This window comes from Mytilus edulis, chromosome 7 (assembly GCF_963676685.1).
Source record: "Mytilus edulis chromosome 7, xbMytEdul2.2, whole genome shotgun sequence".
In the NCBI taxonomy this organism is placed as follows: Eukaryota; Metazoa; Mollusca; class Bivalvia; order Mytilida; family Mytilidae; genus Mytilus; species Mytilus edulis.
In genome coordinates, this window is record NC_092350.1 from 52,540,959 (window position 1) to 52,566,275 (window position 25,317).

Here is a 25,317-nt window from a genome sequence, read left to right on the forward strand (position 1 = left end):
AATCAATTTACAGACTTTGACCGGGATTTTTATTTTTTTTGGAATTTTAATTCAAAGTTGAAAATTTGACTTCATCATTTATATACCAGGGTGACTTCCGGTCAACTTTTTGCCCTTTTATAGTAATATATTTTTTTTTTCTTTCTATCATATTATTTGTCATTTAAAGGTCTTTAAGAATCAATTTACAGACTTTGACCGGGTTATATGCTTTTTCGTGAATATAAGTTTTACTGTTCAAAAATGTGTTGTCAGAGTCACACTAAGAAACACTTCCGGTCAACTTTTCGGTAAAAAAGCATATTCAAATATTTTTTTTTTTTAATTTAATCTTATAGCCCATTGTAATAGCTTTCAGAATCACTTTTATTTATTGATTTAGCTTAAGCGGTTCCAGAGATATTAATTATAATACACCAATTTTTCACTTCCGCGTTTTCCACTTCCGCGTTTTAGACCTTCCCCATTTTTAGGTCTTTAGTGTAATCCTTGTTTTTTTACGGGAAATCTAGTTGTTTCCCTTGAAATTGTCTCCCTTATTTTATTTCATGTCGTGGAAATAAAATTTCATCACTGCCTCCTGACATATGGCTTGTTTTCCATGTTGTCATTTACAATCTTCAATCAACTTGTTAAACATCATATATGAAAGGTAAAGAGGTGTAAAATGATAGGGAAAATTTCATTATGGTCTTTTTATATAAAAAGGGGGAATGGATTACACCAAGTGGCACAGAGTTTGAAATCCTATCAGTAACTGAATATTCAATAAGGGGGTACAAATATACCAAAGTCGACTATCACAGTAGAGCTTCTCTCGAATAGAGAAGGGTTGTAATGCCTAATGGGGGAACACAGTGTTCATTTTCGTAGATCCCGCAGCGTCTTAATTGGCCGTTGTCCCTTAATACTGATCCCGCAGCGTATTAATTTTGACATTTTCATTATAAATGTTGGTTAAAATTGTCAAGCTGCTGATCACCGCTGAGAGGTCAGTCAGTGTTACGCAATAACTGATAATAAGTTTTACCTGAGCCACGCTTGATCACGCTTATCTCACCCTTATCGGACTATGTTATCATGTAATAGCGTAAATGATTATTAAGAAGATATATATGTGTAGAAGAAATTTAAAAAAATAAAAACTTCAGAGCAGAATTGAAGAAATAGATCGCAAATGCATTGTATTTTCGCATCGTGTGTATGATCACTCGACCATTTAAAAAACGGATTTTTTCATTGGTCGAGAAGAAGAATCTATTTTAACACGAGCAATGAACGCACTGATTACACGTGATAAATTTGAATACACATGGATAAAGATATTTACGATGAAAATTATGAAAGAGATTATTTGTAGTTGAAAAAAATAAAATAGACTTTGATTAAAGATAACTAGGTGTTATTTATTTTAATAGAAAGTGAAAAAATGTTGCTTGCAAGGTAAATTCGTCTGAAACTTGTGTTTTTAGAAATAAAATGATCATCATGATCATTGAACATCGATCGTAAATCCGTGTGTCGGGAAATATGTGACAATAACCACGGGTACGGATTCGCTGCAGCTTCTGTATAATGTCACTAGTAAATAATTTCAATGCTCTTAACTTTAACAAATTTGTAAAGTTTCGTTTATATCTACCTGCCAAAGATAGGTTTTAAGAATAATACACATGGAAGCGTAATGTCAACTACGGAAACTAGTCAGCTGTTCATTAAAACATTTTTGTTTTAAAAAGTTGTATACCAAATGTCTTAACGGTAAACCGTAATCGATTTAACAGATTCTGAATGAACATGTTCTCTGCTAATAACAAATGGTTGACTTCTAAGCTAAAGGTAGATGATGGAAGTAGATTTTTGTTTAACCAAATGACTTCTAATGAAAGGGGGATTCCCGGAATACACCTACCTCTACACTGTCAGTATAAGCAGATGTCATTGCTTCTCCTACCAACCGAGCTAAAGTTTTAGTAAGTGTTAACAGCAAGCACCATGTTTCTGGTTTCAATGACAAATGGCCTGGCTGACTGAGTTTTTCATGACTTATAAATGCCAAAGGGGGTATAAGCAAAAGTTATTGTACATTTGTTGTAAGAGGGGATTTTCAACCCTAATAAAAGAGGGAAAAGACAAAATTGAGGAACAGACTGTCCAACAAAATAACACTATCTTGAAACAATATAATCCCTAGAAAGAGCAGAGAGTACAAAGATGAATATTTATATTTTGACTTCTTTAATTGACTGAATATGAATAACTTTTGTGTTTAAAATCAATTTATTTCATATATATATTCTTGTAATTCATTAATACTCTGCATTATTAAACACATAACACAAAACATTATTATTCAGATAGCATGTCATGATTTATAACTGATTGCTTCAGATCACATAAGTTCACTCTAAAAAAAAGAGTTACGCGCCCTTGAATTTTGAGCCTTAAAGAAATCCTGGGGAGAACACTGGTACATTCATGACCAATTCAAATTCAATTATAGTATTATTGTATGACTATAAATTGTACACCTTCTTTCAGATAAAAAAAAATTGATTTTGACGAATCACATTAATTTTTTTTTAAAATAACAGTAATGATTGTTATATATACACTTGATTTGTCTATGGTTGTTGGAAACATAGTTCAGTACATATCATACCGAAATCACAGGAGTGCTCCAGGATGATGTTTGTAAATCTGTGTTCCAGCTAGGTCATTTTTAGAGGGTGTGACGCCCGCCCTTTCCCGAGTGCCACCCTATGCCCTTTTTACAGTTTCCAGGGCGGCCTGCCTTTTTCATGTTTTTTTAAAGATTGATTGTATATTATCCGCTTATTACTAAATTTTACCAGGCAAAAAGTTTATGACAAGTTTGATTATGACCCCAAGCTAATCAACGGTTACAACTGGTGTCATAATCTGTTGTTCATTAATTCATTAATTCATTCAAATAAAATCGGTCAGTCAGCAATTATGTTTGAAGAAATGTGCCTTCGACAACTTGGGCATAATTTGCAATGTTTACCGTAGTTTCATGGAGAAAATGTAATGATAGAAAGTTGAAAACCATAACCAACTCGTTGAAGACATTGTTTTACTTCTTTTCCGTGAAATAAATAGCAAATCCAGAAGTATTTGTCATTGACTGCCCTCATTTTTGATACGAAAATTACAAAATCGGCCGCCATATTGTTGATCATATTTACATCGATCTTCTACGGTCTGTTTATAATCCTCCAAAGAAGGAGCACACCTGAATAAAGAAAGATAACTCAATCTGATTTTTTCCTAGCATTGAGTAACCCGCTTAACATATTCTAAAATATGTCTACATACTAGCTTAAGAATATATATGTTTATATTTTGAGTTAAATGGGAAAAGTTAAAGAGGGTCTCAGTGATCTGGAAGGATTTTTTCACTATGGGCCCAGGGCCCCCCAAAAATAAATTCAATGGGCCATTTAAAAAATTAATGGGCCATGTTGTCAAATGAGTGGGCCATTTAAATTGACTACTGTAAAAAAAAAAAAAAGTATCAGTATATATATGCGAAGAGGTGGTGGTACTTACCTTTATGATTTCAAATTATATCATGGATATTGTTCCTGTGATTTTGTAATTTCAATTTCAATGAATATACAATAAGTTATTTTAACTTTCTCAAAACCGGACAATATTAAAGATACCGTATTTATTCTAGTAAACGCCCCGGGGGCGAAGACAATTTCCGAAAGGGGGGCGTCAATTAGAGAAACGAATTTCGTACCTTACTTCATTGACCTTTACCTGAATTTTGTTGAAACAGACTATAGTAACATACACATGTTTCTTATTGTCTCCATAATCTATAAATAGCGTTTATCGGTAATGTGACATCTTATAATTTGTTAAAATTTATAACGTACTGTGTAACTGACAGATCTATTTTTGGAACTTGTACACACTGTGTTGTATTATCGGAGTGGATTAAAACATGGAGGGGGTCTCATTGGGGGGTTCTGATCCCGGATCCCGCTTACTGTTTTGTCAGATTCCCGTTTCCCGCTTACACTATGTACGTATTAAAGCAATTCTCAATTTTTTTGCAATTTCCCGTGTCCCGCTAGACTTCATTTCCCGTTTTCACGGCACAATAATTTGATTTTCACGTGTTACGCTTACAAAAAATCCGCAATCCAGCGTCACGCTTAGACCCCAATGAGACCCGCCATGAACGTTATTGATTTTTCGTTTCATGTTTCTGAGTGACCGGGTCGATGTCTTTGAAATATTGTAATGGGTAAGTTTTAAATTAATTTTTTTAACTACAAAATGGGGGCGTTTATTAGAAGTCAAAAGTTCTGAACACACTATTTTCAGTAGGGGGGCGTTAATTAGAAGGGGGCTTTAAATAGAATAAATACGGTAACCTTTATTTACAATATTCAAACTGGTTGTGTTGCCTTGTACAAAATGTTGTACATGTTCATGCTTTTTTTGTACATTAAATTTAATTTGGGTATTCGTCGAAACCATACTTTATTCCAGCCGTTCCGTATCAGAGGACATTTCTGGCATTTCCTCTGCACTTCTTGTATTATTATTACTTCATGACAATGACAAGACTAACAGTAGAGAGTATCATTAATTGATAGAACAAAACAACAATTCGCTGAAGTCATGTTTACAAAATGTCAAAACAAGAATATAAAACTTGTTTTGTCACCATCAATAGATTTTAAAAGGTTATATAAATGATAAGCACCATATAATAGATGTATAAGGCTGTTGAGGATAGGAGTGATCTTTAAATATTTAAGATTCTTACAATTATTATTAAATTAAATGACAGACTCTGTGTTGGTACTATATATATGTTACTTATGATAATCATTGTTCTCATTTGGTTGTCAGTTCTTCCACTTTATGATATATGTATCTTTATATACATGTAACTATATATATATATGCACATTATGTGTTTCTATTTGTTGTCTAAAATTTTCAGTCTCTCTATGTGCATTTGAAATAGCATGTTTCTAGTTTTGTTTTCAATGTTTTCCATGAATTTTTCACAGCTATCAAACACCTCCTTGTATTTTGAACAGTCTATTAGCAATTGTACTATTGCAGTTTTGCTCATGAAGGTGCAGTTCCATTTTGCTGGAGTGATTTTATCAGTGATCTCTTTTCTTATATCAAGGAAATATTTTTCTCTCATAGTACTGAGTATGGGACATGTTGTCAGGAAATGAGTAATGTCTTCATTGGCAGTTTTACATAATTGGCAAGTTGGATCTACTGTATATGGAGTGAATTTATGTTGATCTGCCTGAAGTATGTATGTTCCAGTTATCATTCTAGTCTTGATTATTGCTTTTCTAAGTTCAAAACGAGGCAAATGCTTTATTTTCCAGACTTGGTGATGTTTATTGATCTCGAAGTTTTCCGTATTCATGAATTTTAAGCTAGATTTTCTTTCAGATTCTATTAAGGTCTTGTCCTTCCAAAATTTGTCTACTTTCAGTTTGATAGTTCTTTTCCATTGTTCTTTCTTTGGAACATTGCTTTTAAGTTGCATAATGGCTGGAAGTTCATACAGATCTAAGATATCAATAACTCTAGAAAAGAAGCTATTTTTGTTATCAAAATTTGTTGTTATTTGTCTTTCTATAAGCTGATGTATTTTTTCATTTTCACATGTTAGTAGCGCAAGTAGGAGAGACAATACTCTTTTATGAATTTCTGCTTCTATTGGTAGTGCTCCTAACAGTAGTAACACTGCAGACTTGGCAGTTCTTTCTGGAAGAGATTGTAACTGGCGAAGATTTTTTCTATGAAATCTTTCCAACTGTTCAATATCAGATCTGGTTAGAGGTAACACTTCCAATCCATAAATTAACCTTGGAATGACATAAGTTTTGTAGATTTGAAATGAGGTTGGGGGGTCTAGACCATTTGTACCATGACACCCTGATCCCATAAGAGCATATTTAGTTCTTCTTGCTAATTTTATTCTCTCTTGTACATTTATATGACTTTCGTTGTTTTCAGCTCTTGTTAATCCAAGGTGTACCCCTGATTTAGCAATTGTTACATCGTTTCCATCAAGTGTCCATTTGTAATCACTTTTTGTTTTTGAACAATCTATGATTTGGGTTTTTGTTGGATGTATGCTGTAGTGGTGTTCATTTGCATATCTTCCAAGCACATTTAGCATTAGTTGTAGTTCATGCTTGTCATTCAATATAAAGGCTATATCGTCGGCACAAGTTGGTGATCATACATATATATTTCCTAATTGGTATCCTATTGAATTTTGTTCTAATTCTACTAGGAGATCTTGGACAAAGATTTTGTATAGATGGGTTGATAATATTCCTCCCTGTCTTACACCTTGTTTAATTTGGAAGGGTTACTTATACCATCAAGCCATTTAACTTTTGTAGTTAGATCAGAATATAATTCTGTTAATATTTTCCAATATGTTGGATGGATTTCTTGATTGAGCATTTTATCCATCAGTATAGTGTGTTGGACTACATCAAATGCTGATTTTACATCCAGAATATTTATATAAAAATTGTCATTCCCCTTTTTCTTCTCATATCTAGCTTCTGAAATAATTAAGCTTGCCATGATTGGCGATAGACCTTTGGTGAATCCAAATTGGAGGTCTGTTTTTGGCTCTTTCATCAGTTTGTTTAGAAATGAGTATTCAAAGGTTTTCCCAGTTATTGGTGTTACTGTTATGCCTCTATAGTTACTGGTCTCTGTTGGGTCTTTTTCTTTCTTAAGTACTGGTGTGAGTATACCAGATTTGAAAAATAATGGTACCTTTCTGTGTATCAGAATGTTGTTAAATATTGTCTTCATCGCTGGTGCTATTGTGCTCTTGGCATATTTAAGATGCTCAGCTGTAAGTCCAAATTCATCCAGACTTTTTTTGGTGTTGAGACAATCTATTGCTTTCTCTATGTCTGTGTCTGTAAAGAGTTCAGGATTGTGTTCGTACTCTTCTAAGGCCTCTTGTACATAGTTTTGTCGAAATTTGCATAGATTTAGGTAGGAATTGTCATATATTTCTTCTTTTGGGACACTGAGGTCTTCATAATATTGTGCAAATCTTTTCCTTTGATCTTCATGACAAAATATATACTCTCCATCTATTTTCAGACAATTGGTTGTAGTTCGGCTGTTGCTTCTGCCTCTATTTATCAGTCTGTAAAAAAGCTGAGTATTAGGGTTATCCATTATTTGTTGGTAAAATGTTTGTCTATCTATTGCATGTTCTGCTCTTTGCTTACTTCTTAATTTCTTTTTCTCATTTCTTAATTCAATTGCTAGGTGGTGTTCTTTTGGTTTCCCTATGTCTTGCCATTTCTTATATATTTCCCTACATGATTTCAGAATTATAAGTACTTCTGGCGAGGCTTTCCATTTTGGTCCCTTGGTTTGTAATAGCTTAGTTGGAACTGATCTTTTTCCTGCCTTATTTAGTGTTTCCATTAATACTTTTAATTGAATATTGACATCTTTTTCCTGTTCAATTAAATTGATATCCTGCTGTATAGCGTTGTTATAGCTTTCTTTGTCTATTTGCTCCCAAAGCATTTTGAATTTTGCTTTATTGTTTTTCTTACTAGAATATCTGGTATTTGTCATCTGGCAGGTTATTTCCATCTTTACAATTGTATGTGCGGAGGTATTTGCACTTGATTTGTCCTCAATTTTATACTCTGCAACTAAGTTTTTGTCTTGTACAAGTATATAATCTATTTGTGAGGATGAATTTCCAGCATGATGAAAAAAGGTATGGGTATTTTCTATTTCAACACCAGTAGTTAAGTTTACATCTCCAGTAAATTGTCTTAGTATTTTATCATGCTTGTTTGCTCTGGAAGTTTGTAATGTACCGTTCAGGTCTCCTGCTAGCACTATTTTGTGTGTATTTTCATACTTTTGTATTATGTCAGAAATAATGTCCAGACACTCCATATATTCATGTTGTGAATTCGTCGTATGAGTTGGCATATAAGCATTGATAAGGCATATATCATTGGTTGCTGTAATATTAACTGCAATAACCCTTTCATTTCCATCTTTTAGTTTTTTAATTTTGCTGGACCATTTTGATGGCCAGAGTATTGATACCCCTCCCTTTCCTTTCGGTAACTTGAAGCTATCCAGAGGGTCATCTGTATCAGAACATCTTGTGTGGTCTTCCATTGTTGGAAGGAGTTTTTTTATTTCTTTTTTTTGAAAGTCCCATAAGAAATGCTCTTGTAGACATAGTATTGTATTTGAGTGATCTAAAGAGTGAAGATATGCAATATTGGTTTTTAATCCTTCAATATTGCATGTAATGATGTTTATATTCTTACTTAAATTTCCTGATGGTTTGTTCTTCTTTTTGTTAATTCTGGGGGTAGTCCTTTTTGGCTTGTGATCCGAAAATGGTGACCATTGTTTGAAGATTGCTTTGGATCCAGTAGATTGGACTCATCTAGTGTTTGATATTCCTCTTGTACCCTTGCATTGGATTTGCTGTTGATTTCTTTACCGACATGTTGAATAACTTCATTTTCAGCATTTTGTTCACAGTTGTTCAGAGGTAGTGTTTCATTATTATTCTCTTTGATGATCGTGTTTGTACAGTGAGGTTCTATATCAACTGTATGTATTTCTATAGGTGGCTGCTGTTCATCTATAATTCTAGACATCACTGCTTCGGTTGGGCATCGCATGTGATGTGATGTTGTTCTGTTCTCAGTATCATGTGTAGGCATATTTTGCTGTAGTTGAGTTCCATTCTTATATGTTGGAGGCCTAGGCATTTGTCTGGAACTATGTATTGTATTTGGAGGCCTTTGTATATTATGCATAGAGTATGGTGGTGCCTGGCTGAAGTTGTGCATTCGATTCGTTGGTATTTGCATAAAGTTGTGCATTGGATTTGGTGGTATATGCATTGGATTTGGCGGTATATGCATTGGATTTGGCGATATATGCATTGGATTTGGCGATATATGCATTGGATTTGGCGGTATATGCATTGGATTTGGCGATATATGCATTGGATTTGGCGATATATGCATTGGATTTGGCGGTATATGCATTGGATTTGGCGATATATGCATTGGATTTGGCGGTATATGCATTGGATTTGGCGATATATGCATTGGATTTGGCGGTATATGCATTGGATTTGGCGTCATTTGCATTAGATTTGTTGCCATATGCATAAGATTCGGTGGCATATGCATTGGATTTGGTGGCATATGCATTGGAATTGGTGGTATATGCATTGACATTTGTGGCATACCCATTGGATTTAGGACTGGCTGGGTTGGTATATGAGAATTATGGAATGCATAAGGTGGTGCATGCATATAGGTTTGCATCACATTTGGTTGTATATAGTGACCATTTCCAGGTAGTCCTTGGTATAAGCCATAATGATGTGGTATGCTATGTTTATTTTGTATTGCCATTTGGGTGGTAAGCGCAGTTTGTATACACATGTTCTGTATCATTTGGTTTTCCATTATTTTCAGTCTATTCTCCAGATGCATTTCCTTCATTTGGTTTTGTAACTGTTGATACATTGTGTGTATCACTATTTGGTCCTCCATGTAAGTTGTTCGTTGTACATTGTTGCGCTTGGGCATTTTGTTGTGTTTCTTCTCTTCTAGTAACTGTGTCTAGGACTGACTTCATGTGTTTGATTTCATTCTCTAGATTAAGTATCCTTGTTTTTTGGGCAATGATAGTTTCCTCTTTGTCGTTTTTGTTTTTGGTGCCCTTTTGATTCTTTTTCACCAGACTCTCATTTGTTTTTTTCTCCTTCACATTTTCTGTAATGGTTATTGTTGGTCCTGTTTCATTACCAATTACTGGTCTTTGTTTTGATTTTGCTGATCCTTCTGACCTTTCATTGATGTTAGGTGTAAAAATCAATTTCAAGTCAGTTTCTTCCATATCTGTCTTTTCTCTCATCTGGTTTTGTATATTATTAGACCTGGATGGTAAATCTTTGTCTATACTAATGGTAATGGGATCAGGTTCTATCCGTGTTCTAATCTGATCATTGTGTCCTGTTTCATCTTGCTCATCTTGTGTGCTTCCTGTGTTTATATTTATGTTTATGTTGTTATCTTCTGAAGATGGATCGCACTCTGTTATGTTTCTTCTTTCATACATTATGTCATCATTACATAATGTGCAGATGTAATCTAACTGTTTCAGCTCATTTTCTCCAACTTTGTTAGACAGATTTTCACATTGGTAATGGTACCAGTAATCACATCTGTCACATCCAATCCCTTCTTCTACATATTTATTGCAATACGGACAAATACAGTTGTCTGGACTTGCAGTATTAGTATTACCGTCTGTATTTGCCTGTTCATCTTGGGAATGTTCCTTTCTTCCTCTCATGCATGTTTCTAAACTGCTTATTTCATCCTCTGTATTGACGGTTTGTTCAATACATAACAACTCCTCATTTGGGTTATTCAGTTGTTCTTTCTTACTCTTTTCCTGTGCTATTGATTTTTGTATAGTTTCTGAGGAACAATTTCTCAACTGAGATAAGTATGTTTGAATATTTTTGTTGAGGATGTTGATCTCTCCGTGGTCTTTGGTTAGCTTTTCACATAGCTTATCAAATATGTTGTTGATAAATAAGTCCACTCTGCTACCATTCACATTGATTTTGCAAGTTGTGTGATACATGTTTATAGTAAATTTTAGCATATTTCCTGTTTCTCCATTAAGTTTTTTGTTAAATACTTTGTAACACAAGTCTACTGTAAGTCCTGAATTTTCTACACCATTTTGGACGGGTAGAGTTACAAATTGATCTTTCATTATTTCACTTTGAAGGATGTTAAGTATTTCACTTTTGGTGGTTTCGTATGCTCCAGTGCTCAATTCTATTACAAAAATTTTTCCTGACTTTAATTCAAATTTTATATGTTCTTTCTGGCATGCCTCCATTTTTTTTTCTAGCGTAGTATTTCTATCCAGTGTATATGATCTTGTTGTTATAGTGCTGGTTCGCAGGTCTCCAGTTGAACAATTTTTCTTCATCATTTGCACCTGCATTTTGATGTTTTTATTTGGTAACAGCTAGGGAGTATTTATAATCTCTAAATATTAAATATTGAGTTTTTTTTTTTTTTTCTTTTTTTTTTTTTTTTTTCCTTTTTCTTAAGATTTAAAATGTATAGCTCCGACAATCCACACTAACCTACTAGATTCAGGTTTAAATATAGTTTTTAATATACACTAGATTGATGTTTGGTATAGCGCGGACAACCCACGCTGACCTATCTTTCTGAGTGTATGGTGTTTGGTATAGCGCGGACAACCCACACTAACCTATTAATTTCAAAAATAGAATTTTTAATATACACTAGATTGATGTTTGGTATAGCGCAGACAACCCACACTGACCTATCTTTCTGAGTGTATGGTATTCGGTATAGCGCGGACAACCCACACTAACCTATTAATTTCAAAAATAGAATAAAAATATTAATATACACTAGATTGATGTTTGGTATAGCACGGATAACCCACACTGACCTATCTTTCCGAGTGTATAGTTTTTGGTATAGCGCGGACAACCCACACTAACCTTCTAAATTTAGCCTATTTATTATAGATATCTTTTTGTTATTATACTCTCTAAATGTTTATCTGATGTTTTACTCCCTAGATGTTGTTATTTACATCAGTTTCTTCTGGTGCTTTGTTTTTTGTCCAACAGTCTCTCGAGATTTGGTTTGTAAGTTTCCTCAACCAAGCTTTGGATAGGTGGATGTTTGGGTGAATTCCGTCGTCCAAGAGGCTTAAATTATACAATCTCCTACTCTTGGTATTTCCTTGCCTACAGCTGTGTGAAGTACCTGCTTGATATGTTCTTTGTTGCCTGGTTGATGTCCTATACAAGTCTATGTTGAAATTTGGAGAAAAGTTTTGATGGTTCAAGGTTCTTATGGCTTTGTTAATTTCGATTATTTGCTGCTCTAATTGGACGTCTTGATCATAAAATACTTCCGGGTCTTTATGGATGTGTGATTTGTTCCAAGCTTGTATTGAAAAAAAGGGTATTTCTAATATTGTAATTTGGCTGTCTGGTGAGAGATCCTTGAGTGTTTTGATAATTTCTTTGTACCTGTTAATAAGATGTTCAACTAGTTCGGCATTGTTTTGAAATTTCAGTGATATATATTTTGATGTTCTGTTGAAGGATGAAAAATCACAGGTTCCTATAAGAATATATAGCCAGATTTTTTCTGGAATCAGCTGTACTTCTGTGTCAAGATTTTGTTTGACCCAATCCAAGGCTTTAGTTGCTGTCCTACCTCCCTGACACCACCAGTATATTTCTTGATGTATAGGTAGAGTTGATTGTTGTTTTAGTCTACCTATAATGCTGTCTCCTAATAATGCTGGGGTATAGATTTTCGGGGTAGTCGGTGCATGAAATGGTTTTTGAATAATCTTCTTCAACTTAGCCAACGACATAAATATTTTCAGTCTGTGATTTAATACTTTTTAATGCTGAAAACGGTATGTAGATATGAACTATATCAAACAATAGTAATATATAACCAACACTAGAGTCTGACAAAAAAGAGAAGACCAAAAAGACTGTATGACAAAAAGGCTGCTTAGAAGTTTATTACCATAAACAAAAACAAAAACAGAAGGTTTTGATACTATCTATGAGCTTATTTTTTTTTAATTCTTTACTGTTATATCAGTGCTATGTTTTTATTCAGTGGTATAGCGCGGACAACCCACACTTACCTTGAGAGTTAAGTATTATTTTAAATTAAGTCTCTTTTTTATTTTAAGTATAAATCATATAAATGGAAGTTCAGAATTATACTAGCTTTTAATTTAGATAGCAGTTTTATTTATTTAATTTTCTTTATATACTTTATAGTTTAAAAGAAGAAAATATATTTATTTTAAATGATCAACAAAATCAACAATGGGTGACAATAAATGGCGGGTAATCTGAAAAATGAAAAATGTCAAGACAAACTTATACACAAGAAATAATAAAAATACAGGGGCAATATACTACAAAAAGGGATAATTGGGATGGACTATATATGTGCTGTACAATGTTTACAAACGTGATAATATTGATTGGTGTCAGAACAATAAAAAAATTAAATTTTTCTTTCAGTGCAACAAGGACGTATATTAGTTATACGTCCTTGAGTGCAATAACAACTTCCACTCTTCTCGCTGCCTCGTTTTCAATATACTGGGTAGTCAGTTAAACCACATTGTTCTATTATTACCATACGAAAACACCCGAGATGTTAAACTGCATGGTTCTATTACAATAGGAAGGGTTACACTAAAGACCTGAAAGTTGAACTGAAAAGACATGAAAAGACCTGAAAATGTACGACTAAAATTATTCAAATTGCAATAACTTTTTTTATTATTGGATGGAATTTCTTCAAGTTGGAATTTTATTAATTGTAAATATCCCTATTTCATTAAAATTAAAATGTTATAAATTAAAAACAAGTGTTTGATGCCAAAAGTTGGACCTGAATGGAGAAATGAAAAGACCTGAAGGGACCTGAAAATCTATGGTCGGGCTAATTCTAACTTCAATAACTTTTTTTAATATTCAGTGGATATCTTTCAACTTTTGATTTTGTGAAACAAAAAGTTCAATATAATGATAATATAAAAATATATATATAAAAAAATATCGTTGGGGTGTGAAAACTCGGACCTGAACGGAAAATTAAAAATCTGAATGAGCCAAAAATTCCGCTAATATTTTTTAAAATCGTAAATAATAAACATAGAAGAAAAATATGGTTGTTAACTTTTCATGTTCGATGTCATTTGGTCTCTTGTGGAGATCTGTCTCATTGAGATCACACCACATCTGTTTTCTAATTTTTATTGACGGATACCAAAGATATGATAATCAAAACTTGCATGCCAAAACTTATAAGTCAAAGAGACATAATATACCATAGAAATAAATAATTCAGAAAAAGGTTTGGTGCCTTTAAACTATGACTATGATAACCCTTTCACATTCTTTGTAAACGTGTCCCAAGTCTGGAACCTGCACTTTGTGACAAACGTCGGACCTGATGAATTAAAAATGAAGTCCTGAATGAACCTGGATATATAATAGTTAATTCAACATAGATTATAAAACATTTGCATTTAATTTCATGCAAGAAGAGTCCAAACCAACTTGTGATAAAAATATTTAAGTTTAACCAAGGATTTGTATTACTATACAAATCCTTGGTTTAACGATTAGCATAAAAAGCACAGACACTTGTCTCAGAAATTTTTTTCCTATATATCTTAATATAATATGTTATATTAAGGTACAGGGGCGGATGCAGGAATTTTCGAAAGGGGGGGTGCTAACCAAGGGCACCCAGGGCAAAAGGGGGGGGGGGCAAAACATATGTCCCGATACAAATGCATTGATCGGCAAAAATAAAGGGGGGTGCGCACCCCCGGAACCCCCCCCCTGGATCCGCCACTGAGGTATAAAGGGAAACAAAATTCTGAGACAAGTGCCTGTGATAAAAAGTTTATAGTCATAGGCGGATCCAGGGGGGGGGGGCTTGGGGGCCTTTCGTGGGAAAAATTTGGTTGATTATATAGGGAATCACTGAAGCATGACTGGAGCGGGCCCAGTTTACAATTAATAAAATTCCAATTTGAAGAAATTCCATCCAATAATAAAAAAGTTATTGCAATTTGAATAATTTTAGTCGTATATTTTCAGGTCCACTTTCAGGTCCACTTTCAGGTCTTTAGTGTAACCCCAATAGGAAAACACACGAGACGTCCCAAAAATATATAGGTGCTCCTATCATTGGAGGAACATTACATAGTTGTGTATACACACATGGCGGTACGGAACACGATCGGAAATCCATTTGACGATATCTAAACGTTTCGAAATGAAGTGAAAAATATCGGGCGCCACGAGGGCGCTTATATTTGTCACTCTATGCGCCATTTCTGGTCGATATGCTCTATAGGCGCAGGGCGCACGTCCTTCCCGATCACTGGGGTCTTAGTAGCAGTGTTGGTAGGGTGCCTTGGTCATCTTTTTATGTATTCTTCATTTTTAATACGAATTTTCACTGTTCCTATATCCTAATTTTCTGCATTTACTGAGCACAGCTGTTTTGAGCTGTATTGCCATTTAATAAGCACAGCAGAGGAAGAAAGGTAAAACTGATAAAGTGTGTCCGATCATAGAAACAGAATGAAGCAGGTCACCTTTCAAAACATACTGCATATAAAACTCAACTGTGCCAAGCAATGATCTAAAACTTGTGTGACAAGCTGCTTGACAAGTTTTTCAGCCTAAAAAGTAGATAGAGTTTTATATGGGCTAATGATGTTGTTCTTGTATATTAAACCAGTGATTCAACGAATAAACACAATGTTTGATTAATATCTTTATAAAACATGCCCTTTTCATATTATCATATCACGCATTAAATGCCCTTTTTCCGGATTGGCTCCCTGCCCTTTTGAAATCCTAGCTGGAACACTGTAAATAGTATAATCATCTATATCCTCTGTATCATATTACATTAGCATGCCTTTTCTCTCTCTCTCTTTACCACCGCATGTTGAGGTTGGCACACACAAATATATTGAGAGCAGTAAAATTAGATTTTAGAAACGATTTTGTCCTTTATCAGTCCCCTAAGGATATTGAATGGTGGAGGACCTCAAATACTTCCCTCTGATGTTATGAACATTGTATTTTTTGTTTGCATTCCGTCTTTATAAATAAATTAATTGACATTCTGATTGTGTGAATTTGACCTACATGACCTAAATTACTGAATCAGCGTAGTGTGTGTATCGTCTGCACAAAATCATCATGCAGATAAGGAATGTATTTTTAGACTGCAGTGACCAACTATATGATAATGAGCAAGCACTACATAGTGTATAAAACATTAGAATTGGTGTTTTTGGAAATACCTGTTTAATTCCATTATATGTTGGAATGAATAACAAGGCCACCTCCGTTAGTTTAGTTTAACGTCGTTGTTTAGAGAAAGGACAAACGCCTTGTGCAAATATTTTGTATATATATGGTTTGTGTAAGATTATTATTCGGTGAGAATTGTCTTGCCAAATTCTAGTTTTTGACTACTGTTAGTACATGTAGTATAGTTTTTGGACTTTTGTGTCACCACATACATTTGTACATGACATAGCAGAATAAAGGAGAAGTTAATTTGTTGTAGGTGATGATTGCATCGCCACACACGGTGTTGATGAATTCCCTTTGTTGTCAGTGATGATTGCATCGCCACATACCGTTTGATATTATTCCTTTTGTTATCGGTGATGATTGCATTGCCACATACAGTTTTCATGTTACATGTATACCTGTTGCTGTCGGTGATGATTGCATCGCCAGTACAGTTTTCCAAGGACAGGAACCAGTTATCGCTGATAATAGTAAACTATTTTGAGACTTGTTGAACGTTTTGAAAATTGATTTGTATGTTATTTGATATTGTGATTTGTTTTGTTTTATATGCATTGTGTGTGTCTGCTACCTCTCTCTTATCATTTTGTATTTGTTACTAATTTGTATTGGTCGTTTCATGAGTAGAGTTTGTGTCAAATGAGGTTGACTGACTTGTTCTAGGAATAAAACCTGTGTGTTTCTTATAATATTTTCTTTTATGTTATGTAATTGAGAGTGCTAGTGATAACAAAATGTGTTTGAAAGTTGATATTTTATATGATTGTATTATCTGAAATAGTAAGAGTTTCCGGTCTCTGCTAGACTTATCAAATGAATTGTGATTCCTCAAAATTGTACATCTCAGTGAAATAATGATTCATTTAACATGTTTCAATTTAAGACCTGAAATAGTAATAAGAAAGATATACACGGATAGAGCTTTAGTCTACAGCAGCACATGCAAGCTTGGTGAGAAGTTATTTTTTTTTGTGGTATTGAATTGGATGTTTTGCTTACTTTATTGGCTGACTGTCTGTATAAATTTTAGTTTTGTTTTATATGCTACGTTTACCAGCAACCATCATGAAATTTTAGAAATTTCTTTTCTTTCGGGGCGGGGATGTTATATACTTGATTTGCATATGGGTGTTGGAAACGTAATTCAGTACGTATCATACCTGGAATCACAGGGGTGCTCCGGGAGGATGTTTGTAAATAGTATAATCATCTATATCCTCTGTATCATATTACATTAGCATGCCTTTTCTCTCTCTCTTTACCACCGCATGTTAAGTTAGTCACACACAAATATATTGAGAGCAGTAAAATTAGATTTTAGAAAAAATTTCGTCCTTTATTAGTCCTCCAAGGACGTTGAACAATAATTCTTATAGACTTCTGAAGAAACACAATAGGGATATTTAGACACAGTAAAATTAACAAATTTGACTCTAAGGGTATCCAATACAGACTGATTGACACATAACGGTAAAGGGCATTTCTATCCTCATATAAATAAATTTGTATGATACAGTTTACTTACTTACTTAATGATGTTTTCTTGTACAGGATCCTCATTTTTCTTCGTATTTCCAGTACTTAAATCCAGTCTATTTTTAAATGCGTTTATAGAAGAGCTTTCTTAACTTTATCTGGAGGCTTATTCCATAATTTTGCAATTCTTACTGCAAAGCTATTTTTCCTCAGATATGTCAGACTGGTTTTAAATTGTTGGTGAATAATTTTGTTACTGTTAGCATAATTAACTCTTGTACTGTTCCTATTTTCTGTGTTTAATATTAGTTTGAGGAATGTGCTAGTTTCCAGTTTAGTATCTTATATGTCTCAATAATGACCCTTCTATAGATATAACAATGTTGGTAGCCTAATTAAGCTTTTTCAATCTTTCTGGATAGCTAAATTTATTGAAGCAAGGTATCTGACTTGTCTCTCTTTTTCTGTACATTCTCCGTTTTATCTTTAAATGACTTTATGCGATGATGGAAGGTGCCAATACTGAGTTAGCATAGTCTAAATGTGTTCTCACCAACATTTTATATAGTGGAAAGAAGATGTATTCATTTAGATTTTTAAATGTTCTTCTTAATGCCGAAAAAAATTGAGTTAGCTTTGTTCACTTTTTCGCATATATATATTTTTTCGAAGGTAAAATCTTTGTCTTTAACTACTTCAATATCCTTCTCCTCTCTGCATTTGATAATATTATGACCTAAAAGGTTGTATGTTGTGCTGTCCTCTCTTACAGCTCTGCTTATATTCATAACTTATGTTTACATTTTTCTAGGTGGAATTTCAGAAGTCATGTATACGTATCACTCCACTTTTTTGAGTTGTTAAATAATTTTGAAGTATATCTTGGACTGTTTTGTGTTCAGTGATCCTGAAGATTTTAGTGTCATCGGACAATAAGTAGGCATTTGATGTGATGCAGGCTGGAAGGTGGTTTATGTAAAGAAAAAATAACAGGGGGCCTAATACTGAGCCTTGGGGTATTCCAGATGTTACATATTTACACATTCACTGAAACTCATTGTTTTCTATATGACAGAAATTCTGTTTGTTATCCAATCTAGGATTGGATAATTAACTATCCTAAAGTTCTTAATTTTCGTTGATTCTCCTGTGTGGTACTTTGTCATAGGCTTTCATGAAGTCTGTATATATGCAATCAACCTCATGACCATTATTTATAGTTTCTGTCCATTTATCTATTACCTAATTCTAGTAGTTGTAGTGGTGGTGATCTTCCAGCAATAAACCCAGACTGTATATACGAAAATAAAGAGTATTTTTTTTTACTGGTATTTTATTGGCTTACTTTTGATTTTTTTACTTACTCAAGTTAAATAGTCATACTTGTACTATCTCCTTTTCTTGAAAATCAAAGGACTTATTTGATCTAATAGAGAATTTTAAATTGTCTGTCCTTTGCAGACCATTCGTTTGATGTGTTTGAGCTTTTGATTTTGACATTTTCTTTCCATTTAAAAATTTCCTCAGAGTTCGTTACTTTTGTTATTAAACTTTTTGCAGATGTCTTAACTATAAAGCATTCTATTGTAATTTCATTGACAAGAAAAATCTCATTTGTATGCTATCTTTAGAACACTGCTCATTTACAAGCCCCAATGGTTATTTTTAGAAGGCCTTGCATAATGGCTTAAAAGATCTGTGTGCAATTAGTTTCTTTGTTGAAATAATGAGATGAAACATTGATGAGTGAACATTAGTACAAAATTATGAGCTAACCAGAGAAAATTGTTATAGGTACAAAAAGTATGTTATTTCTTCCCAAAACTTGAGAATTTAAAGTATTGTAGAAAGATGAAGTAAATTTTTGAGAAAATTAAGGGGAGATTATTCCAAATTTATATAAAAAAAAATGAAAATTACAAAATTTACTTATACAATGTATAAGTATATTATTATTAACTTCTTAAAGTAAATACAGATCACTTGACATTATAAAATAAGTAACCTTTACTGTCATGACAAGTATATGTGCATTCATATGTAAATTCATAGATTTTAATTCCCAATACCTAAATAAAAATCTATGAAAAATGCTGCTTCTATACATATATACATGCACAAACATGAGACAAAACTATTCACCAAAGTTTTATGAAAACTGCTCAAAGCCTATTTGACTTATTATCCATGTTGTCAGAAAACTGGAAAATCCTAACTTTCATATGAATTATTTTGCAACCCGAAAATTTAAATTCTTAGATTTATTAAAATGGAAAGAGAGCTTACGTCAGTATCTCTAAACAATTTACCAAAGTTTTATGAAAATTGGTTTAATTTTTTTTGCATTATTGTCCGACATGATAACAATGTATGGACAGAAGGATGAAAGGACACTCAACAAACAGAATGACAGACAGTCAACAGTATACAATTGTATGTCACGTAAACAGGGGTATAAAAATGTATTTTCATGGATACTTTATTTCCTATGTTTACAAAGGTCAGCATACAAGTCTATAGAAAATTTTTCATCATTGAACATTAAAATTTGTGGTTAACATGTACATGTACCATGAAATCATGAAATTCATATCCCATGAATAATAATAAACCACAGTATTTTTGTAATTGCATTTTGTTTTCTTCATACTAGGTTGAAGAGTTCAATGTAAAGAATCAAGATGGAAGGTCTAGGATCTGTGCAACAGAAGATTTCCTGTGTGTTCAAGACAGCAGTTTTAGAAGAACAATCTAATAAAAGATCTTACCAACCATATAAAGTCGTAGCTGTTGATGAAGTAAGACCACAGGCCATAGAAGATAACATCAGGGTAGCTAGGGCTACAGAAAAGTTAGACGGGACTTGTGTTTATATTGCAGAATTCTGTGGTAATTAAAGAATTTACTGCATTATGTACATAAACATGATAAAGTTGTAATGTAGCTGTTGTACCAAAAAATTTGGGTTTTTATAGCATGAATTTAAAGAAAAAATTTAAATGCTTTTCAAATGAAATTATTTCAAATAAGTTTATCTTCATAGTTGTCATCTGTAGACATTTGATAAAGTTATTATAAAGACTAAGGAATTGTTAACTTCAGCAAGAATTACCTTATAATAACATAGCAAATTAAATCATGAAGATTATTAATGTTTACATAATGATGTTTCCAGGGAAACCCTGGTTGTGGGCAAGGTTAGACAGAAAACCAAACAAAAAATCAGACAAAAATTTCAAGAAGTTCCATAATCAGAAACAGCAATGGCTTAGAGATGGAAAACAAGGGACAGAACCCACATTTCAGTGGAATGTTTTGACAGATTTTAAGGTAAGATGAATTCTGATGACAAAGTTAAATACACTATAAAGATTATTTTTAGTCATTATGAAAATGTTGTCCTATATTTATAGATTATCAGTGATCATCTCAACGAGATTGATTTTCTTGCTTGAGCCGGGACGGCAAAAGGGAGAAAGGCAATCGAGTTGAGATGAACAATGATAATTTTTTTTATCTCTATTTTACCGATGAGGACGTTGTCAATTTCATGTCAATTTCATATCAATTTCGTTAGCAATGCCACGTGCATGCTTAGTTTCTAGCGATAGTTTTACATCTCAAGCGAGTAGCATGATATGAAAATTATCACAAAAAAAGATCAAAGGAAAAATGCACAAAATAGCGATAAATATTTATATCTATCTAGAGGAAAGGATAAATATACAAGAAAACTTTTTATTGTATTAGTTTCTAGAATATGTGATCAAACTAAGTCAGATAGAATGCTTTAGAAATTATGACAGGTAAATGTGTTTATATTATTTAATTTTTTTTTAGAAAAAGCTATAATATTTTGTTATAATAATAATGTCTAAAAACAACATCACCATAAAATTGAAATAAGATATTTGTCTGTTATAAGATTTCAACAGATACAACTAAACTTCAATCCAAATATTTTGTTTCTATGATAGAATTTAGTGAATGATTTAAGTAAAAGAACCCCTTTCTTCAATAAACTGGGACTCATAACAATAGTTTGTTACATGACATTTAGGTTCTCCTGATGTTGGGAGTGAAGTATCCACCATGTCCACATATTATTGGTATATTTTGAACAGGGTGTCTTTAGCAAGCTGCATATTCATATGTAAGAGTGTAAACATGAGTGTTTTATAAAAGTTTCCACCAATGTGGTCAATAAATTAGAGTTACAATGTATCTTCAATTTTACCAAATATTTTTTTCAGGAAGTTCCTGAAAACTGGATTCCATCATCTGGTGTCCCACTAATAGATGGTTTGCCTCAACCGGATGAAAATGGGCATATACCAGGTATTTGATTTTCCTTTAAAAATTATTGAATACAGTTGCTTTTAACAGAGTTTTCGAAGGAAGTAAAAATGGTTATTGATTTTTGGAATGACGATGGGCAACAGCTGCTGAACAGTGATCGTTCTTTGACATAGAAATGGTTTGATGTTTTTTTTTCATATTTAAATATGTTGTTTCCTGTGACTAAACATGCTAAATGAAGGTCAAGTTTAATTTCACGATTTCAGCTTCTTGTGCCTATCTTCAAAAGAAATTGAAGTTGTGAGTTCTAACTCAGTTCATGGCGATTTGTGTTTAACTCCCATCTAAATCGACAAGGATTGTCAGTTTTCTTTCCTAAGTTTAGTGATTCTCTCTGCATACTCCAGCCCTTTCCCACTAATATAAACTGACCAAGATAATAAAGCCAACAGAGTAAAAGTGCTATAAAACACCAACAATCAAACCAAACATTCTGAAATTCACCTATGTGTGCAGAATGTTCTCCCTGTCTTGAAGGCCGTTTGGTAGCCATGGACTATTTTCTGCTCTTTTGTTGGGTTGTTGTCTCTTAGACACATTTCCCATTTTAATTTTCAATTTGACCAGTTTTATCCTAAATTTTCAATAAGATTTCAACTAGAATTCTGTTTAAATTAAAAAGTGATGAACAATTACTTATCAATTTGTGGCAATATTGACCCCTGATAGTTTGAACTCTTTATACTTAAGTCATGTATGTCCAACAGTTAACCACTTATAAGTGGGTTCGACGACTTACAGAAAAGAGCGACGATTTACAGGAAAGAACCGAAAAGGACCGAAAAGGACCAAAAAGAACCGAAAAGGAGATCGAAGTTTTTTTGTTATCGAAGAAATTAGCAAATTGCAAAATTATATAAATCTATTATAAATAAAAAGATATTTTTCACAAAAGTTTATTCTTAGGTTTTGAAACCTTATACTGCGACAGGACTACATATAATAACTTACTGTACATGTGAAAAATTATAGGTAGGGTCGGATGCCTATCTTATGGAATAGAAAACATAGAAGAGACAAGAAAATAAAAGATATTAATTCATTACTGTCAAACAATCGTTCTACGTTAATTATATTTATAAGCTAAGTGCCATTATATTTTATTCAATCTTGGTCGCTAATTCATTTCGAAAATTACAACAGTTACTTATATTTTTTTTTGGAATGTGTTCCATTCATCAGTGAATATATATATAACACAGACATTCGGACAATCGGACAAAAACAAAACAAAACAAAATATCGTTTAAAACATGACGGAAAACTTTACTGGAGTTATTGAATAAATACGAATATTTCGTTCTTTTCGTGTGTGTGTGTGTATGTGTATTAAATATTAAATGAAAACACATTGATTGTTACTTTGACACGTTAAACCTGTCAAGGATTTGAATTCCTCAAGGAAAAGCCCGTTATCTCCATGCACACGTTTCTCTATAGATACATGTAGCACCACAGGCCAACATTTATCACCATCTGACATCATTCCACTAATCTACATATCTGTTTTAAGTTGTTGTTTGGTAAAATTAATAGAAATCAACAGGCCATTAACTTTTTCACACCCTTTAATCTATACGCTATTATGGCGGCTATATAAAGAGTAAACAATTATCAATTATATCGAAAGCGGGTGCCCTTTTCATTTATTTATATTTCTTGAAAGACGAAATGAAATGACTGTTTTGCACAAAATTTATAATATATGTAGATAATGATCAATCTCCTTTTATTCCCATGTAGCCCATCGTTTAATACGGTAAATTGAATTAAGAAATTGAAACGAATCAAGAACATCGTAAAGTTTGCCAAGGTTTACATGTAGCAGGAATTGAAATTTTCTTCAAATGTTTTTTACAATTCTATTTTCGAAAACAACGGAAATGACACTTTGATTTTTTTTTCTCAAAAATATTTAAATGCCTTAATCTGATAGAGAAATCTATTTTTTTTTGGTAAGTCTACATATCCATATAAATGTACAATCTAAATTTGAATTATACATTCCTTTATTACGAGGGGGGACATAGGTGTATAGATATTTACATTGTTTTAACTTTAAATAATAATCAATAATTATATGTATGCTCTTTTTGGTTCTTTTCGGTCCGTTTCGGTTCTTTTTGGTCCTTTTCAGTTCTTTTCGGTTCTTTTCTGTAAATCGTCGCTCTTTTCTGTAAATCGTTGGACCGCTTATAAGTTGATTATAAGAGAATTAGCAACAAAGAACTTCTTGTGTTGTTTTTTTAATAAATTAAAAAATTGCTGTAAGATTGGGTTTTTTTAAATTCAAACTTGCACTTTTGATTTTGATATAATAATATTCTGGTACCATTTCCTAAAATACAGTTAGTTTTGTCATATTTTCCATGTTGTTGTTAAAATGGTAAATTTTGATAAACAAGTAACTAATATTAAAGAACGTAGCAAAACACTACCATTGAATAAACCTAAAAATTTAGTTTCATAGACATTGGTGGATATTTAATCTACAGGAAGTAATACAAAATTGGCATACCATTATACTTAAAAATACAATCAAAGATTGGAAGTGGGAGATAACTCTTGCAAGTTTGCTGGAAAGAAAAAAGAAAACCATGAAATACATGCTAACTTTCATTAACATTTGTAATATTTTGTTTTCTAGGTTGGGTACCAATTGAACAGAAACTCAAGCAGTATGTTTGGCATATGTCATCAGTAGATCTTGATCATGGTTTAGGTGTGGTTCTCAGGTAATATATTATGCTTAAACTTTATGAATAATTATTGCTTAGGATGTTTGCTCCTCTGTTTTAAAACAATAAGCTTTTTAAAACATAGTTATAAATAGACTATTTTCACATTACCGACTTTTGACTCCGGTTTATATTATTTTCCGACAGATTTCCTACAACATCCTGGTCAATTAAGAGCAACTTAAAAAAGTAACATCAAACATTTAATTGGTACAATTCTTGGAGAAAATATACTGCTTCATATTTTCTTTACACGACAAAATCATCAGAAAATAGTAAAAATTCAAATCACACCGATTAAATGTTTGATGTTACTTGTTTACAGTGTTCTTAATAGACCGAGTAACAGGATGTCATAGGTAACCTGTCAAAAATTAATATAAACCAGAGTCAAAAGTCGGTCCATTAACTTAAATACAAAAAATTTCTACTCTGAAACTATTGGGCTAAATTAAATGAAACTTTTCCAAAATCGTTTTTAGGGTATCTTCTTTAATATTGTGCCAACTGACCCTGCCTGTTATGGCTGACAAGGCTAAAAAAAGAACATAGGGGTAAAATGCAAGTTTTGCCTATTTTTATGAAAACTGCTATAAAAAGAAAAAAACCTAATGATATAATGATATAGCAACATCGATGTAGCAAGAAAAATGTTTTTTTCTCATGTTAAGTTATCAAATTTATATTAACCTTAAACAATTTCAGCAACAAAATGAT

General features: G+C 32.8%; 1 protein-coding gene across 1 annotated transcript in view; it reads left to right on the top strand.

Annotated features, from left to right (window-relative positions):
* Positions 1-518: 518 nt before the first annotated feature.
* The window catches only part of LOC139481771 (RNA ligase 1-like), a 35,684-nt gene continuing 10,885 nt past the window's right edge, over positions 519-25,317 (top strand). The window contains exons 1-5 of the mRNA XM_071265268.1: positions 519-652; positions 20,157-20,392; positions 20,679-20,833; positions 21,757-21,841; positions 24,510-24,597. Coding sequence (XP_071121369.1) covers positions 20,185-20,392; positions 20,679-20,833; positions 21,757-21,841; positions 24,510-24,597 — 536 coding nt within the window. The 5' untranslated portion in view covers positions 519-652; positions 20,157-20,184. The remainder of the gene's footprint in view (positions 653-20,156; positions 20,393-20,678; positions 20,834-21,756; positions 21,842-24,509; positions 24,598-25,317) is intronic.